The sequence below is a fragment of the Carcharodon carcharias genome, chromosome 12 (assembly GCF_017639515.1).
Source record: "Carcharodon carcharias isolate sCarCar2 chromosome 12, sCarCar2.pri, whole genome shotgun sequence".
Lineage (NCBI taxonomy): Eukaryota > Metazoa > Chordata > Chondrichthyes > Lamniformes > Lamnidae > Carcharodon > Carcharodon carcharias.
Genome location: NC_054478.1, coordinates 23,525,979 through 23,545,665, shown reverse-complemented (window position 1 = coordinate 23,545,665; position 19,687 = coordinate 23,525,979). Strand labels below are relative to the sequence as shown.

Here is a 19,687-nt window from a genome sequence, read left to right as displayed (position 1 = left end):
GTGGCTGGCTCGGCCATTTCAGAGGGCAGTTAAGAATCAACCACATTGCTGTGGGTCTGGAGTCACATGTAAGCCAGACCAGGTAAGGACAACAGATTTCCTTCCCTAAAGGACATTAGTGAACCAGATGGGTTTTTAAAACAATAATTGATTATTTTTATTCTTTCACATGAGGTGAGCATTGCTGACCAAGACAGCATTTATTGCCCATCTCTAATTGTCCTTGAGAAGGTGGTGTCTTCTTGAACCACTGCAGTCCATGTAGTGTAGGTACACCCACAGTGCTGTTAGGGAGGGAGTTCCAGGATTTTGACCCAGTAACAGTGAAGGAACAGCAATATTTCCAATTCAGGGTGGTGAGTGGCTTAGAGGGGAACTTCCAGGTGGTGGGGTTCCCATGTATCTGCTGCCCCTGTCCTTCTAGGTGGGAGAGGTCATGGGTTTGGAAGATGTTGTTGAAGGAGCCTTGGTGAGTTGCTTGTTTTCATGCTTACTATTACTTGAGACTAGCTTTCAATTTTAGATTTAATAACTGAATTTAAATTTCACCAACTGCTATGTTGGGATTTGAACCAGCATTCCCAGAGGATTAGTCTGGGACTCTGGATTACTTGTCTAGTGACATAACTCCTGTGCCACCTTCTCTCCTGATGTTGTGGCAATAGCATAGCATTTAAGGGGAAGCTGGATCAGTATATGACTAGAAAGGAATAGAAGGGCTTATTGATTGGGTGAGATGAGATAGGGTGGGAGGTGGACCATGTAAAGCCCAGCATAGACCATTGGACCTGATTCTCTCCTGTGCACTCGATGGGACAGGTTTGCAAATGCCACGGGGCTACAACCGGGTTAAATACTTGGTTCCAGGGGCATGGCTGGATCCCCTTGCCTGGGGGACCGTCTCCAATTTTCAAAGTGTGGACAGAGGGGGAGGGAATGGGGAAACTCTCTCAGCCCCAAATTAACGGCCCCAAGAAGCTCCGAGAGAAACTCATTAAGGGGCTGGGAGAAGTCGGAACTTCAATTTGCAGAAGAGAATTCAGCCAACCCAAGCAGTCCGATGGAAGTTAATGCACTGCTGTTAGGCTCATGACTGAGGTGAAGGGAAAGTTTTTAACACATTGAAAGGTATCGGGCCCTGGGGGATCCTGCACCAGGTCATGTGCATTACCTCTCATTTGGCTGTTTGGATACCGTCTCAAGCTTTTTTGCTGCTGAGCCGCCAACGTTCTGCCTGCTCTCTTCAACAAGGCAGCAGCAGGTTTCATCATGGCTGCCGTCTGTCATTGCCACTGGCACCATGCAGGCAGCTCAGTTCCCACCTCCTGGAGATGTTCGATGGCACTGATTTCAAACTAGCGCTGTGTGAGTGATATAGCTGAGGCGCTAGCGCAGGACCAGAGATTTATCCAGGCAGTCGGCTCCCAACTCTACTTTGAAAATCCAGCCCGATGTAACTCCTTACTGCCCTCTTGTGGTGTCCTAGCAAACCACTCGGTTGTAAAAGTTTGCCCAATGCTCTCTTCTCAGAACAACTGACAAGCAATAAATGTGGCATATGAACAAACACCCAGACATCAACAATTATACATTGGCCTTGGCTCAGTTGGTAGCCCTATTGTCCCTGAGTCATGAGGTTGGGGGTTTAAATTCCCAACTCCCGGGATTTGAGCACGTCATTCAAATTGGCATTCCCAGTCCAGCACCGAGAGAGTGCTGCAGTGTCAGAGGTGTCACCTCTGTGTTCTCACCGGTGTCCCACCCAATGTTTACGCCTCAACTGACATCATTAAATTAGGCTCTCTGGCCATGTATCTCAATTGTGTTTCTGGGAGCTTGCTGTGCACAAATTGGCTGACATGTCTCGCTCTATTATAACAATGTTTACACTTCAAGAAAGTTCTCCCATTGGCTGTACGCTGCTTTGGGATATCATGAGGTTGCAATAGGCACAATATAAAGGCAGGATCTTGCCTTTCAAGTTCAGATTACTGTTATTTTGATCCACACCTTGGCATTCTCCACCGTGCAATCTACTCAGGATGTGTGATTGGTCTTCCAATTCCCCCAAATGTGGCGCCGCTTTGCGCCGAAGCTGGAGGGTGCAAAAACTTTAAAGGTGAACACCTCACCAAGCCCTGTGCGACCGCCCCCCCCCCCCCCCCAACCAACACCACCACCCCCCCTTCCAAGTGCCGTGCAGCAGTTCACAGTCGAAGGTGTTCATGGCCTTGACTACTGAATCATCACACAATCCCCTGTTCCCCCTTTTGAATTGTTAACCAAGGTGGTCTGTGACCTTTGTTAAAGGTCCTAATCTGGAATGCACCCTTGGCTTTGATTGGGCAGGAGCTTCCAGTGGCTGCCTTGGCCCCTGTCAGGACCTTGAATGCGGCGGGGACTAGACAGATACGACTCAGAGTTGACTTCCCCGTGCCCCATCTGAGACCGTTTTCAGAGAGCGAACAGGAATGAAAAATCTGGCCTTCTTTTTCCTGATTATTTCTGTCTTTCATGCAGATACAAAGCAATAGTCAAAGCTGGTACAAAGACATATGCCCTGGATGTGGGACTGATAGACTTTGGAGCAGCGTACACCATCATTCTGACTAAAATGGTAGGTGAAAAAAATGGCCAATATGATCAATTTTATTGGATAAAGACCTGAAACTTCGCAAGGCGGTGAGATTAATTGGATAGTTCTTTCAAAAAGCCAGCACAGGCATGATGGGCCGAATAGCCTCTTCCTGTGCTATGAAATTCTACACTCAAGCAAGCATTTTCCAAAAGATTGTTTACTGCGTTAATGCAAGTTTTAGAAAAAATTTTAATGTTGTCTGTTTAGGCAAGAGCTGCAATTTAATATGTTTTCGGATTTAGTAATTCTTAAAATTCTTACATAGGACATGATCATTGGTGGCTAGGCCAACATTTTTATTGCCCATCCCTTGTTGCCGTTGAGAAGGTGATGGTGAGCTGCCTTCTTGAACCGCTGCTGTCCATGTGGTGTAGGTACACCCACAGTGCTGTTATGGAGGGAGTCCCAGGATTTTGACCCAGTGACAATGAAGGAACGCCGATATATTTCCAAGTCAGGATAGTAAGTGGCTTGGAGGGGAACTTCCAGGTGGTGGGGTTCCCATGTGTCTGCTGCCCTTGTCCTTCTAGATGGTAGAGGTCATGGGTTTGGAAGGTGCTGTCGAAGTAGGTTTGGTGAATTCCTGCAGTGCATCTTGTAGATGGTACACACTGCTTCCACTGTTCAGCAGTGGTGGAGGGAGTGAATGTTTGTGGATGGGGTGCCAAACAAGCGGGCTGCTTTGTCCTGGATGGTGTCAAGCTTCTTGAATGTTGTTGGAGCTGCACTCATCCAGACAAGCGGAGAGTATTCCATCACACTCCTGACTTGAGCCTTATAGATAGTGGACAGGCTTTGGGGAGTCAGGAGGTGAGTTACTCACCACAGGATTCCTAGCCTCTGACCTGCTCTTGTAGTCACAGTATTTATATGGCTGGTCCGGTTCAGTTTCTGGTTAATGGTAACCCCCCCCAGGATGTTGATCGTGGGGGATTCTGCGGAGGCAATGCCATTGAATGTCAAAGGGCGATGGTTGGATTCTCTTTTGTTGGAGATGGTCATTGCCTGACACTTGTGTGGCACGAATGTTACTTGCCACTTGTCAGCCCAAGCCTAGATATTGACCGGGTCTTGCTATATTTGGACATGGACTGCTTCAGTATCTGAGGAGTCGTGAATAGTGCTGAACATTGTGCAATCATCAGCGAACATCCCCACTTTTGACCTTATGATGAAAGGAAGGTCATTGATGAAGCAGCTGAAGATGGTTGGGCCAAGGACACTACCCTGAGGAACTCCTGCAGTGATGTCCTGGAGCTGAGATGACTGACGTCCAACAACCACAACCATCTCCCTTTACACTAGGTATGACTCCAACCAATGGAGAGTTTTCCCCCTGATTCCCATTTTTGCGAGATGTTATGATCGCACCAGATGTTACTACAGGACAATTCAGATCCCGGGGTGGAAACTGGCTTGATAGATCCTAACTTTTATTTTTTGTTTACAAACATGGAGGGCAGCTACTGAACAGAGTCGCAGGAATCTGCTGATGAACTTTTAACAAAAGAATAAAGCATTTATTAAACAACAAGAGATGAATTATATTACAATACTCCTTTACCCCAACTAAACCTTTACAGATATATACAGATTCATAAGGATAACACAAGTTACAAAAAATCTATCTTATACTCTAATGTTCACAGTAAGTATACAGTCCATGTAAACCAATAGGTGACCTGTCAGACACACCACACTCTGAAACCAAGTGACAGATGCCACCCAAAGTGGGTGCTATGTATCTCTCATCAACTCCGCTCCCAGATGCTCAGCACCAACTGGTCTCATTGAAACTCTGTCTTTCACTTGAATATCTTCAACAAGGATCCACTTCGGGGGCTTTGATTTCTCGTTCAGATGTTCCTCTCTCTTGGATCGCCATGTGTAGTCAAGCTCCGCTTTCTGCACACTCTCTCAGATACTCAGCCATGCCCCTAGTACGCTACTGCTTCACAGACCCATAGTAAAGGGTCACCCGCGTTTGGCTGGCTTCTCAGATCTTTTGGCTTCTTGCAAGCCAATTTGCCTTAATTCTGCTCCCCGCAGCTTTGTCTTTTTAATTTGGAGCCCTTCCCTCTGCTCTTTATTTCAACTTCACTGAACAGGGAACTGTTCCAGATTCCTGTTCTTGTCCTTTGACTTAACTGTCGTCTTGGGACCTTTTCCTGTACCACTCCCTGGTTTTGGGACTTTCTTCTTCGCTCTTTGGAACCTGCCTCCTGCAGTTCCCTCTCCTGTGTCCAGCTTCTCCTGGTACCCACTTCCAACCACGCTAAAACTGCTTTCTGTTTTTCCTTGTGTCTCTGTGGGCCCCCCTTTGCTAGGCAAAAGCACAGTTTTTCCTACTTTGTTTTAACCTCCCCAAGCCATTTCAAGGGTCTTAAAACCTCATTAAAATGCAAGTATACAACAAATCTCCAGACATGCTGGCCCCACTCAAAAGTGAAACCAAAATCCAGGCTTTACCTTTCTAACACACAAATAAAAAATAAATTAAACTTAAACTTAACCTATAGCTTATTCCTAACACTTACAAATACACATATAACTTACTCAAATCTCTCTCTAGTTCCTAAAATACGGCTCCTTGATGCCACACTTAGTCAAATGCTGCCTTGATGTCAAGAGCAGTCACCTATTGAGTTCAGCTCTTTTGTCCATGTTTGAACCAAGGCTGTAATGAGGTCAGGAGCTGAGTGGCCCTGGGGGAACCCAAACTGGGTATCAGTGAGCAGGTTATTGCTGAGTAGGTGCCACTTGATAGCATTGTTGATGACCCCTTACATCATTTTGCTGATGATGGAGAGTAGATTGACGGGTCGGTAATTGGCCAGGTTGGATTTGTCCTGCTTTTCATGGTTAGGACATACCTGGGCAATTTTCCAAATTGCTGGGTAGATACCATGTTGTCTGTCCTGGAACAGCTTGGCTAAGGACACAGCAAGTTCTGTAGGACGAATCTTCAGCACTATTGCCAGAATATTGTCAGGGCCCATAGCCTTTGCAGTACTCAGTGCCTTCAGCTGTTTCTTGATACCACGTGGAGTGAATCGAACTGGCTGAAGACTGACATCTGTGATGCTGGGGACCTCCAGAGGAGGCCAAAATAGATTATCCACTCAGCACTTCTGGCTGAAGATTGTAGCCAATGCTTCAGCCTTATCTTTTGTACTGATGTGCTGGGGTCATCCATCATTGAGGATGGGGAGTCTTTGGGAGTATTTGTGGAGCCTCCTCCTCCAGTGAGTTGTTTAATTATTATTATTTATTAGTTGATTGCATCTGCAGATCCTTTAATTAAAGTGTAGGTAGTTCAACTTCGATAAGATAAAATACACTTTGAGAAAAAGTTCGGTGAAGACTTTAGTGACTGCTTTCTAGAAGATTCTTTACAGATCTTCCCTCCAAATTCCTGTTGGTGAAGTTGCTGGAGTTGTACTCAATTATTCCCAATTATAATCACTCCACTATTGGTGTCCATACCTTCAGTTGCCTGGGCCCCATGCTCTGGAACACCCTCGCTACACCTCTCCACCCCTCGACCTCTCACTCCTCCTTCACGACCCTCCTTAAAACCTACCTCTTTGACCGAGCTTTTGGTCATCTGACCTAATATCTCCTAATGTGACTTGGTTGCTTTGTTTTCTAATGGCCCTATTGCCTCACATTAAAGACGCTATGTAAAAAATAAGTTGTTGTTGATCTGAACACCAGTGGGTCGCCCTGCACTTTCTCTTGATAGCTCATGTGCTGGGAAGCATTGACTTTGCTCTGTTGTGATTTGCTCCCCTTTAGCCCGGAAATGCCAGCTTTAAGAGTTGGAAGACCGAAGACATCAAAGCAAATGTCATGCACGTCGCGTGGCAAATTCCACAGTACGTCTTGATGTCTGCTGGAGAGGTTATGTTCTCTATAACAGGAGTGGAGTTCTCTTACACACAGGTATTGCATTGTTCCTGAGCCTGTCTGATAATTGCTGTGTCTTCACTGATGGAAATCTAATCTGCAATAAGAGCATTAAAATGTTTACATCCGAATTACTAGATGATTTAAAAAAAACCCAAGGTGCCTCTAGTTTGCCCTCCTACGTCATGGTAGTCCTTGACACGACAATAATGGAGTTGTTGGCTAACCATCGCGGTCCATCTCTATCGATTAGTCTGCAGAAAGCCCAGACGTTGTGTGAGGGGAGGTAGCTCCAATGGTGGAATGCTTTGTGAATCAGAGGTCTAATGACACCTGTTCCTGCAAAGCAGCGATAGAGTTATGGAGACACAGGAGGCCATTCCGCCCATCGAGTCCATGCCGGATTGCCGTAGAGCAGTCCTGTCAGTCCCACTCCCCCACTCTATCCCTGTAGTCCTGTAAGTTTATTTCCCTCAAGCGCCTATCCAATTTGCTCATGAAATCGTTGATCGTCTCCACTTCCATTACCCTCGTGGGCAGTGAGTTCCAGGTCATTACCCCTCTCTGTGTAAAAAGTTCTTCCTCACACACCCCTGGATCTCTTGCCATAATCTCAAACCTGTCTTCCCTATCCCTGTACCATCAGATAATCAGAATAACACTTAGCACGTCATGTCTCAAATTAGTCCCAGGTTATATCACAAAGCAGGAAAGGCCATTAAGTCCAACAAACCTATTTTTTATCCAATACAAAGGACTTGTCGACATATTAGAGCCAACATTGCTTCCCTTACTCCAGACCTCTGTCTCTAGAGAGTAGAGTATTCAGAAAGATCCAAAGATCAGAAAGTCCTATTGGAAAAGGGTAAACATTGCCCTATGTGCTGCTGTTGCTCTCTTCAATTTGCTCCAAGGTCCCCTCCCCCAGATCCTCCAATATGAGGGGAGGGTGGGTGCGGAGGGGTTCTTCGTGCTAGTTCCATTGCCACCTCCTTGGAACGTCCCGGCATTCGGAGGCCCAACTGGCATACGTGTGAAAATTCATGTCCCCTTCCCACCTTAGTTCTCTAGCAAAGCTTGACTCAGGCCTACTTTTTGCCACAGGGCTCAGGTACTATCCAATTTGGAAAGTCCAAGATTTTTCCTCCCTGCAGCCACTGAAGACTAGCATCTCTCCAGAAACCATTGGGAAGGATGTTGGTCCCACTGAATCTGGAGAGCCACATGTAATTATCATAGAATCAGAGAATGGTTCCAGCACAGGAAGAGGCCATTTGGCCTGTCAAGTCCATGCCAGTTCTCTGCGAGAGCAACTCAGCTCGTCCTACTTGCCTGCCTTTTCCCCGTAACCCGGAAAGTTATTTCTCTTCGGGCACTTATCCAATTCTCTTCTGGAAGCCACGATTGAATCTGCCTCCACCACCCTTTTGGGCGGTGCATTCCAGAACACATTTCTTTCAGCAGCAACTTAAACTATGGGGAAAGGTCAGCAAAGTTCTATTTAGGGAAGAATAAATCCAATGTGTCAAACTTCTCACTCGCTGCTTAAAAAAATGTATTCTCAGGTTGCCTTTGGCTCTTTAGCCAATCACCTTGAATCTGTGTCCTCTGTTTCTCGATCCTTCCATCAATGGGAATAGTTTCTCCCTATCTACTAAGATCATAAGAAATAGGAACAGGAGTAGGCCATTCGGCCCCTCAAGCCTGCTCCGCCAGTCAATAAGATCATGGCTGATCTTCTATTTCGATTTCCACATTTCCATCTAACCCCAATAACCTTTGATCCCTTGTCAAACAAGAATCTATCTACCTCTGCCTTAAAAATAGTCAATGACCCTGTCTCCACCACCATCTGAGGCAGAGAATTCCAAAGTCGCACAGCCCTCTAGAAGAAAAAAAATTCTCCTCATCTCTGTTCCTAAATGGAAATCTGACAGAATTCCTCTCCCAGCTCCCCCACCCTCCCTATACACACACACACACACACTCACACACACACACACACACGCACATGCACACATACACACACACACTCTCTCACACACACACACACACACACACACACACAGGCTAGTTCAGCACAGAGTGAACTCAATGCCTTCCTGTGATTTGATTGGAGAGGAATGGGTGCAGAAAAGATTTTTGAGAATGGTTCCAGGGATAACGATTTCAGATTGGAGAAGCTGGGGTCGTTCTGTCTATGGAAGAGAAGATCAAGTGGAGATTGGATTGAGGTGTTCAAAATCATGAGGGATCTGGACAGATTTGCATGTCGAACACTGTGTGCAGTTTTGGTCTCCTTATTTAAGGCAGGGTGTAAATGCATCGGAGGTGGTTCAGAGGACAGGCTAATCTTAAAACAGTGCTCCCTAGTTCTGGACTCACCCACAAGAGGAAACATCCTTTTCACATCCACCTGGTCAAGGCCATTCAGGATCTTGTAAACTTCAATCAAGTCACCCCTCACTCTTCTAAACCCCATTGGAAACAAGCCCAGTCTGTCTAACCTTTCCTCATAAGACAACCCACTCATTCCAGGTTTCAATCCAATAAACCTCCTCTGAATTGCCTCCAATGCATTTACACCCTGCCTTAAATGAGGAGACTAAAACTGCACACAGTATTCAAGATGTGAATCTGTCCGGATCCCTCATGATTTTGAACACCTCAATCCAATCTCCACTTGATCTTCTCCTCCATAGAGAGAACGACCCCAGCTTCTCCAATCTGAAATCGTTATCCCTGGAACCATTCTCAAAAATCTCTTCTACATCCATTCCTCTCCAATCAAATCACAGGAAGGCATTGAGTTCACTCTGTGCTGAACTAGCCTGTGTGTGTGTGTGTGTGTGTGTGTGTGTGTAGGGGGGATGGGGGAGCGGGGAGAGGAATTCTGCCAGATTTCTGTCCAGGCTGTGGAGTGGGAAAACTCCCATGAATATCCTCCCCAGCCTTTCCCCTACCACAGTGCTGCCGTAAAGAGTCGCAGTTCCCCCGATCACCATCGGATGGAGCCCAAATATCAAGGCAAAGAAATCCATGGAATGATAGGCATCACGAGATGAGAAAAGATTTAAGATCTTTTGTTCATCTTCTAACTTCCCGATAGCCTCGTGCTACAACGGTAAAGGCGGGAGAGAGAAAAGAGGGGACTTAGGCCAGTTACTCAGTAGTAATGAAAAATGCTGGAATCTACAGTAAAGTCCCACCTTTTGCGACCCGCACTAAAGCCTTTGTGTGACAGATAGCCCAAATTGCGGGCCCAATTGTTCACTTATCCGCAGTTTTAATCATGAACAAAATAGGAGTCAACTTTAGAAAATGCTGAAAAAAAAGCAAGACCTGATTTACACTGGAGCTAAGAAGACTGCCCTTGCTTGCTCTAAATTCTTTACCTGTAGGGCTCAGTTATAATCAACATGTCACATTATTAAATGGGTCAGCATTGCTCCATTTTTGATTCGGCTTGGATTAAAGGCACACTCTAAACGCTTAGCGAGCTAGCCTGACAACAGACCGCTGCTGTTCCTAAGGTCAGAGATTTTTTTTAAGTTTTGCCCTTCCTTAGTGAAGACAAGACGCTACAAAAGTGGCCAATCTCTGCAGGTTCAAAGGATTTGCGCCCTCCTACCCACAGGTGAGAGTGAGGTGCCGCACTTGCAAAGGTGATTCTAGCCAATCTGTGCTGAGTCCATGGGTAGATCGTTGCTGTGCACCAGCCGACAGGTACTTCACCAAAAACATCATGGGCCAATGGCTAGTGCAGTAAAAATGAGAATGGGAGTGGCCAACGGAAAGTAACTGCACAAACCCCATACTGCCCTGGGCATTGCTGGAACCTGTCGAATTGGCTCCCGTTGTAAAGCATGTCCCCTGTTCACGATTTTGCCCTTTGCGAGATTCCGCAGGATAGTGACGGATTGGACTTCACTGTATTATCGGGGATGTGGTAACAGGGCACTTAGAAAATCACAAGACGGTTAAGCAGAGTCAACATGAATTTATGAAAGAGAAACTTAGTTTTTTTTATAAATTTTTAGCTAGAAAGGTAGATAAAAGGAAACCAGTGAAGGCAGCGTATAGTTGGATTTTCAAAAAGCCTTATGGGAAGATGGTGGCATAGTGATAATGTGACTGGGCTAATTAGTAATCCCGCAGCCCAGCTAGTGCTCTAGATGCATAAATTCAATTAATAAAATGAATTCCGGAATATAAAGCTGTTGTCAGTGATTGTGACCATGACAACCATTGTCGATTGTCGATAGAAACCCATCGGGTTCACTAATGCCCTTTGGGGAAGGAAATCTGCTGTCCTTACCTGGTCTGGCCTACATGTGACTCCAGACTCACAGCGATGTGGTTGACCCTTAACTGCCCCCTGAGTCTAGCAAGCCACTCAGTTCAAGGGAAATTCAGGATGAACAGCAAATGCTGGCCTTACCAGCAACGCCCACATTCCATGAAAGAATTTTTTTTTAAATTGATGAGATGCCACACAAGAGTTTGTTACAAAGGTGCACAGATTTGGGGGTGATATATTGGCATGGATAGAAGATTGGTTAACGGACAGAAAGAAGAGAGCAGGGATAAATGGAACATTTTCAAGATGGCTGGCTGTAGCGTTTGGAGTTCTGCAAGGGGTCACTTCTTGTACCACAGCTATTTACAATTTACAGTGATGGCTTAGATGAGGGACTGAGCCAATTGTATGCAAGCTTGCTGACGATACAAAGCTAGGTGGGGTTTTAAGCGATGAGCAGGACATAAAGAGGCCGCAAGGAGGTATCGGCAGGTTAAGTGGTTAGGCAAGAAGGCAGCAGATGGAATATAATGTGGGGAAATGGGAGGTTATTCACTTTGATAGTAAAAATAGAAAATCAGAATATTTTTAAATGGTCAGAAACTTTTAAATTTTGGTGTTCAGAGAGACTTGGGTGCCCTCAAACAAAGAACACAGAAAGTTAGCATGCAGGTAGGTACAGCAAGCAATGAGGAAGGCAAATGGTGTGCTGGCCTTTATCGCAGAGGGATTGGAGTATAAGAGTCAATAAGTCTTGCTACCATTACACGGGGTGTTAAATAGATCCAAGCCAGATGCTGAAGTACAAAGCAAGGCACAACTCTTGTTCTTGGTACTAGGTTTATTCACAGGATGCAGCCTTGCAGATCTCTGCCTCCTAGCTACTACCCAGTGTCCTGGCTAACTCTTTTTATATGCGATTCCAGTCCTTAATCAAACCGTGCCCATCTTTAACAACATAATCAACAAACCATTAACACAGGGCATTGGTGAGACCACCCCTGGAATACTGTGTACAGCTGTGGCTTTCTCAGCAAAATATACTTGCCTGCGACGGGATACAAAGAAGGTTCACTTGACTGATTCCTAGCATGAGAGGGTTGTCCTATGGAGAGGGATTGAGTAATCTATACTCTCTGGAGTTTAGAAGAATGAGACATGATCCCATCGAAACATACAAAATGTTTAGAGGGCTCAACACCATAGATGGTGAGAGCTGTTTCCTCGCGCTGGAGAGTCTAGGACATAGGAACATTGGAAACAGGAGCAAGAGAAGGCCATTTGGCCCCTTGAGTCTGCTCCGCCGTTGAACTATATCATGGCTGATCGTCTACCTCAACGTCATTCTGCTGTACTATCCCTATACCCTATGATATCTTTAATATCTAGAAACCTATCCATCTCTGTCTTGAACCCATTTTCAATGACTGAGCCTCCATACCCTCTGGGATAGAGGATTCCAAAGATTCACCACCCGCTGAGTGAAGAAACTTCTCCTCATCTCTGTCCTAAATGGCCTGCCCCTTACTCTGAGACTGTGTCCCCTGGTTCTAGACCCCCCAAACCAGGGGAAACATCCTTCCTGCACCTACCCTGTTGAGCCCTGTAAGAATTTTGTATGCTTCAATGAGATCACCTCTCACTCTTCTAAACTCTAGAGAACACAGGCCCAGTCTCCTCAATATGTCCTCATTGGACAACCCCATTATCCCAGGAATCAGCCTGGTGAACCTTCGCTGCACTCCATCTATGGCAAGTATATCCTTCCTGAGGTAAGGAGACAAAAACTGTACACAATACTCCAGCTGCAGTCTCACCAAGGCTCTACACAATTGCAACAAGATATCTTAACTCCTGAACTTGTAATAAAGGTTAACATACCACTTACCTTCCTCATTGCTTGCTGCATCTGCATGTTAGCTTTCAGTGACTTATGAACGAGGACACCCAGGTCCCTTTGGACATCAGCTCTTCCCCGATCTCTCGCCATCCAAAAAACGCTCTGCGTTTCTGTTTTCCCCACTAGGGGCAGAGTCTCAGGTTTAAGGGGTCTGAACAGAGTTCAGGAGGCGTTTTCTTCATTTAGGTGGTTGTGAATCTTTGGAATTTTCTACCTCAGAGAGCTCAGTCGTGGAGTACATTCAAGACAGAGGTCACGAGGATTTTTGGACACTAAGGCACACGGGGATCATGTAGGAAGGTGGAGTTGATGATGTAGAAGATCAGCATTGATCTGATTGAATAATGGAGCGGACTCTAAGGGCAGTTCAGCTTTCTCCTACTGTTATTTCCTATGGGGTTATATTCTGTCAATGAGTCTGCAATAAACCCAGTGACTCTTAAAGAACTCACACACCTGATGGGGGGACTTAAAATTTTAAGGTATTAATTCAAAATTAGCATTGTAACTTCAGAAGCTTGACGTAAAAAGATTGGCATAAAAATGGCTGCTAATTTAAATTGTTTCCAATGTGTACAGAGTAAACAAGATGCCCTTCAGACTGTGAAAGTTGGGAGGCAGTTCGATTAGCCAGCTACCTGTCCAGAGTCTGAAACTTAATGAATTGAAACATTATCAATTCGGGTCGCTCTCAGATAAGATGATGTTTCTCACCGAAACAATAGCCAATCACAGCCAGTTTTTAACTCTGCGGAACTTTCTCAAATAGGTGCATAGTTAGAAGAAGCCAGTCAGCCATTCTCTTTTATCTCAGCTAAACTGGCTTTAAAATACACACTATCAGCTGAGACAAGTCAGTCAGACATTTTTGGACACAAAGGGGTCGAGTTCCTTTGTTGAATTCCCCCTCCCTGGGTTTTGAGACAGAGGCATGTTAAAATCTAATATAACCATATTGGATTTGTGAGTATAGTTATCTTTAATTATTATTTGTTTGGCTACCCAGTAACAATTGCTGACTACAGTGCATTGGAAAAATTGTATTTTTACATTATTGATGGTATGATTAGTTTTAGTTACTATCTATAACAAGCTGTAATCTATGATTGTCTTCAATGACAAGCCTGTATTAATGAAGCATAGTAGGGGTTGTAGTCTCAAGTAATTATTATCTCGAGGACCCACGTATCCACACAACCCTAGGGGTCTGAGTTGGACTCCTAAGGGCTGGTATTGGTAAACTTTCAAAGAGGTTTAGTCTACTAAGACATGCCGCAACATATGCCCCATCCAAACAGAACTACGGCCAGGATTTTACAGCCCAGCGGGACATTACGGTCCAGCACATCTGCAGGGGTTGGGCAGGGGGAAGAGGAGCACCATAGCAAGGCTGCAAAATCCTGGCCTTTGTTAACTTGTAGACTCCTGGAAGAGAGGACTTCTCATTTGAGGGCCCAGTGTAAGACTATGATCCTTTAATACTTAGAAATCACTTTCTGTTGAGATTCTAAGCTAGCAATATATTCGAGGGGATAGGTTTACCATGCCAGGGGGTGGGGGGGGTGCGTAATGATAGTCAAGCTATTAACAGGATGAGGCGAGGGAAACGCCAATGCTGGAGAGCTTTGGGAAACCATAGGTCCAAATTCATCTTTTTCCTCCCATAGCTGCCTCATGCCATGTCTTAATTCACTCATTAACTGTATCTCAAAATAGAATCCACTTCTACATCCTGTCTCCCAGTCACAAATGTCCCCCTGCAATCCTGAGTTCCTGGAAAATGATTATTGTGCCTGGTTAGTTGCAACTGAGAATCAAATTGCCAAGATAACCAAAGAAGGAGGTCGGGAGGATATTTCCTTTCCTTTTCGCAGTGAGTTGTTATGCACTGCCAGACAGGGTGATGGATGCAGATTCAATAGTAACATTGAAAAGAAATTGAGAGACGTACACTCTGGGAGAGAGCAGGGGAAGTGCGATGAAGCTGGTACCACTTTCAAAAAGCCAGCACAAGCATGATGGGCAGAATGGCCTCCTTCTGTTCTCTATGATTCTTCAAGCAGTTTTCAAAATTCTTAATTTATTTGAGAAAAAGGTTTTTGTAATGCCTTTGTCATTTCAGGCTCCTTTGAACATGAAGGCCGTTCTTCAGTCTGGCTGGCTCCTAACAGTTGCCTTTGGAAATGTCCTGGTACTTATTGTGGCCAAGGCTGCTTACGTGGAACAGGTATGAGCTTCTTACAGAGCTTTTCATTCTGCCATTACGTGTGGTGACCCTCTGACTGTAACTGTAGAGTCTGTGGCCTGGACAGAATGGGATACAAATTGTCAGAGGCGCTAGCACCAAAGTGGGCTGACAGCAAATCGGCAGCTCATTCATTGCACGGTTTCAATGACAGGGAATATCACACACAGGTGAATCTGTGGCTTGTGAGTGTGTGCGCGTGCATGTATCTGCCTGTGTGTGAGCGTGTGTATGCATGTCTTCATTCATGTATGCATGTCTTTGTTCTTGTATCTGTGTATGCACCTGTGTGCCTTTGTATGTGTGTAAGTGTGTGCATGTGTATGTGTGCCTGCATTGTGCACATCTGTGTCTCACGTGTGTCTGCATGAAGGGTGTGTCTGCGTGTTGAGTGTGTGTGTGTGTGGGGTGTGTTTGCAGGTTGGGAAGGTCTGTGTGTTGGGTGTGTCTGTGTGTTGGGTGTGTCTGCATGTTCAGTATGTTTGCGTGTTGGATGTGTCTGTGTGTTAGGTGAGTCTGCATGTTGGTATGTCTGTGTTTTGGGTGTGTCTACATGAGGGGTGTGTCTATGTGTTGGGTGTGAGAGGGCGCTGGTGAGAAGTGACTGAAGCATTCTGGGAGAAGTCATCGCAGTCACCACGACTCAGGAGGGTATCGAGGAGAAGAACTCCTAAACTCAACAGGAAGAAGGGCAACTAACAGAGGGTGATAGTGAGAAGTAACAGAAGCATTCTAGGACAAGTCATCGCAGTCATCATGACTCAGGAGGGAATCGAAGAGAAGGACTCTTGCACTCAACAGGAGGAAAGGCATCCAACAGAAGGCGCAGGTGAGAAGTGACTGAAGCATTCTGGGAGAAGTCATTGCAGCCACCGCAACTCAGGAGGGAATCGAGGAGAAGGACTCTTGCGCTAAACAGGAGGAAGGGCATCCAACAGAGGGCGCAGGTGAGAAGTGACTGAAGCATTCTGGGAGAAGTCATCGCAGCCACCGCAACTCAGGAGGGAATCGAGGAGAAGGGCTCTTGCACTCAACAGGAGGAAGGGCATCCAACAGAGGGCGCTGGTGAGAAGTGACTGAAGCATTCTGGGAGCAGTCATCGCAGACACCACGACTCAGGAGGGAATCGAGGAGAAGGACTCTTGCACTCAACAGGAGGAAGGGCATCCAACAGAGGGCGCTGGTGAGAAGTGACTGAAGCATTCTGGGAGCAGTCATCGCAGACACCACGACTCAGGAGGGAATCGAGGAGAAGGACTCTTGCACTAAACAGGAGGAAGGGCATCCGACAGAGGGCGCAGGTGAGAAGTGACTGAAGCATTCTGGGAGAGGTCATCGCAGACACCGCAACTCAGGAGGGAATCGAGGAGGAGGACGCTTGCGTTCAACAGGAGGAAGGGCATCCAACAGAGGCCGCTGGTGAGAAGTGACTGAAGCATTCTGGGAGAAGTCATCGCAGCCACCGTGACTCAGGAGGGAATCGAGGAGAAGGACTCTTGCGCTCAACAGGAGGAAGGGCATCCAACAGAGGGCGCTGGTGAGAAGTGACTGAAGCATTCTGGGAGCAGTCATCACAGCCACCACGACTCAGAGTCCTTTTCCTCGATTCCTTCCTTACACTCAACAGGAGGAAGGGCATCCAACAGAGGGCGCAGGTGAGAAGTGACTGAAGCATTCTGGGAGAAGTCATCGCAGTCACCGCGACTCAGGAGGGAATCGAGGAGAAGGAATCTTGCACTCAACAGGAGGAAGGGCATCCAACAGAGGTCTCTGGTGAGAAGTGACTGAAGCATTATGCGAGAAGTCACCACAGCCACCACGACTCAGGAGGGAATCGAGGAGAAGGAATCTTGCACTCAACAGGAGGAAGGGCATCCAACGGAGGGCGCTGGTGAGAAGTGACTGAAGCATTCTGGGAGAAGTCATCGCAGCCACCGCAACTCAGGAGGGAATCGAGGAGAAGGACTCTTGCACTAAACAGGAGGAAGGGCATCCAACAGAGGGTGCAGGTGAGAAGTGACTGAAGCATTCTGGGAGAAGTCATCGCAGCCACCGCGACTCAGGAGGGAATCGAGGAGAAGGAATCTTGCACTCAACAGGAGGAAGGGCATCCAACAGAGGGCGCTGGTGAGAAGTGACTAAAGCATTCTGGGAGCAGTCATCGCAGACACCGCAACTCAGGAGGGAATCAAGGAGGACCCAGTGTCAAAGCACGGAATAGCCCCAAACATTACATTGCTGTAGTGCTTCCATCCCTCCCTCCTCCTCAAACCTAAAAAAAAAGAGAGAACAGAACAGGCAGTGCCTTCAGGTGTGCACCAGACCTGCGAGGGACACTTTTCTGAAATTGGATTTTAAAGAAAAAGCTGCTGATTGGTGAGTAAATTCTGGGAGCAGACTCAGAGGGAGGAGCACCAGAACGTTGAGTATAAACATAGCTTACCTTGGGAATTCGTAGCCTTGTCTCTAGGGAGCAAACTCAGAGGGAGGAGCACCGGAGCGGTGACCTTGGGGCACAGAGTAACTGAAGCCAAAACTGAAAAAATTACGTCACAGGAATGCTGTGACCTGATTGGTTGGTAGGAAATCACCAAATTTGAAAAAGAAACGCTGCAAAGCTAATTAATAAATTAATTATCTAAGTAGAGATGGCTCGGCAGGTGATGTGCTATAGCTGAATGATGTGGGAGCTGGCAGATCCCATTGCGAGTCACAGTGATCACATCTGCATCAAGTGTTGCTTGTTGGAGGAACTCCGGCTCAGAATTGATGAGCTGGAGTCTGAGCTCCGGATGCTGCGGCACATCCGGGAGGAGGAGTGTTACCTGGATGCTTTGTATCAGGAGGTGGTCACACCCGGTAGACTAAGTACCTCAGGTCCGGTCAGTGGTTAGGGTCAGCAGGGTGTGACTGCAAGTGAGGCAGGTAGAGGGATCCTGTGTTCAGGAACAGAGGAGTCTCAGCTCTTGACCTTGTCCAACAGGTACGAGGTACTTGCTCCCTGTGTGGATGAGGAACAGGGCTGTAGGGAGGATGAGCCAGCTGACCACGGCACCGTGGCACAGGAGGCCATTCAAGAGGGGGAAGCAAAAAGACAGGTGGTAGTTGTAGGGGATTCTATAATTAGGGGAATTGATAGCTTCCTTTGTAAGCAGGATCGAGAGTCCTGCATGGTATGTTGCCTGCCCGGTGCCAGGGTGAGGGACATCTCTGACCGGCTTGAAAGGATATTGGAGAGGGAGGGGGACGATCCAGTTGTTGTGGTCCACGTCGGGACAAATAACATAGGTAAGACTAGGAAAGAGGATCTGTTTGGGGATTATCAGGAACTAGGAACTAAATTAAAGAACAGGTCCTCAAGGGTTATAATCTCCGGATTACTACCCGAGCCACGTGCAAATTGGCATAGTAACACGAGAATAAGGGAAGTAAACACGTGGCTAAAGGAGTGGTGTGGGAAAGAGGGGTTCCATTTCGTGGGGCACTGGCATCAGTATTGGAACAGGAGGGATCTGTACCGTTGGGACGGTCTCCACCTGAACCGATCTGGGACCAATGTTCTAGCGAAAAGGGTAAATAGGGTGGTCAACAGGACTTTAAACTAGAAAGTGGGAGTGGGGGGGGGGTTGTTGGGGAGGAAAGGGTAAAACTCCAAGAAATATGATTAATGGGAAACAAAGCAGCAGGTTAGCGTGTATGTGTGGGGGTGGGGGGGGGGGGGGTGGTGGTGGTGGATTCAACTTCATGGAAAATTATGAAAAAAGTGAAAAGAAAGGAGAGCCCAGGAGAGGCTATTAAAGTCTCCAGAACACAAAATAGGACAGAGTGTTTGGAAAGGGCTAGGAATCTAACTGCAAGCACATCAGATAAAGGGATGACAATGAGAAAGGGGACGGGAAATACAGGACTGAAGGTGTTGTATCTGAATGCACGCAGTATACGAAATAAGGTAAATGAGCTTGTGGTGCAGATTGAAATTAGCAGGTATGATGTGGTGGGCATTACGGAGACATGGCTGCAAGGGGATCAGGACTGGGAGCTAAATATCCAAGGATATACATCCTATTGAAAAGATAGCCAGGTTGGCAGAGGAGGTGGGGTTGCTTTGTTAGTAAGAAATGAAATTAAATCAATAGCAAGAAACGACGTAGGGTCAGATGATGTAGAATCTGTGTGGGTAGAGTTGAGGAACTGCAAAGGTAAAAAAACCATAATGGGAGTTATGTACAGGCCTCTGAACAGTAGTCAGGATGTGGGGCACAAGATACACCAGGAGATAGAAAAGGTGTGTAAGAAAGGCAAGGGTACAGTGATCATGGGGGATTTCAATATGCAGGTAGACTGAGAAAATCAGGTTGGTAGTGGATCCCAAGAAAAGGAATTTGTGGAATGTCTACGAGATGGCTTTTTGGAGCAGCTTGTGGTGGAGCCCACTAGGGAACAGGCAATTCTAGATTTAGTGATGTGTAATGAGGCCGATTTGATAAGGGAGCTTAAGGTGAAGGAACCCTTAGGAGGATGTGACCATAATATGATAGAATTTACCCTGCAATTTGAGAGGAAAAAGCTGGAATCAGATGTAACGGTATTACAGTTGAATAAAGGAAACTACAGAGGCATGAGGGATGAGCTAGCCAGAATTGACTGGGAGATGAGCCTAGCAGGAAAGACAGTGGAACAGCAATGGCAGGAGTT

The 19,687-nt window shown here is 46.4% G+C and overlaps 1 protein-coding gene across 1 annotated transcript in view; it reads left to right on the top strand.

The window, feature by feature from the left end:
- Positions 1-19,687, top strand: part of slc15a2 (solute carrier family 15 member 2) — a 107,028-nt gene that overhangs the window by 84,891 nt on the left and 2,450 nt on the right. The window contains exons 20-22 of the mRNA XM_041201225.1: positions 2,521-2,617; positions 6,437-6,583; positions 14,870-14,974. Coding sequence (XP_041057159.1) covers positions 2,521-2,617; positions 6,437-6,583; positions 14,870-14,974 — 349 coding nt within the window. The remainder of the gene's footprint in view (positions 1-2,520; positions 2,618-6,436; positions 6,584-14,869; positions 14,975-19,687) is intronic.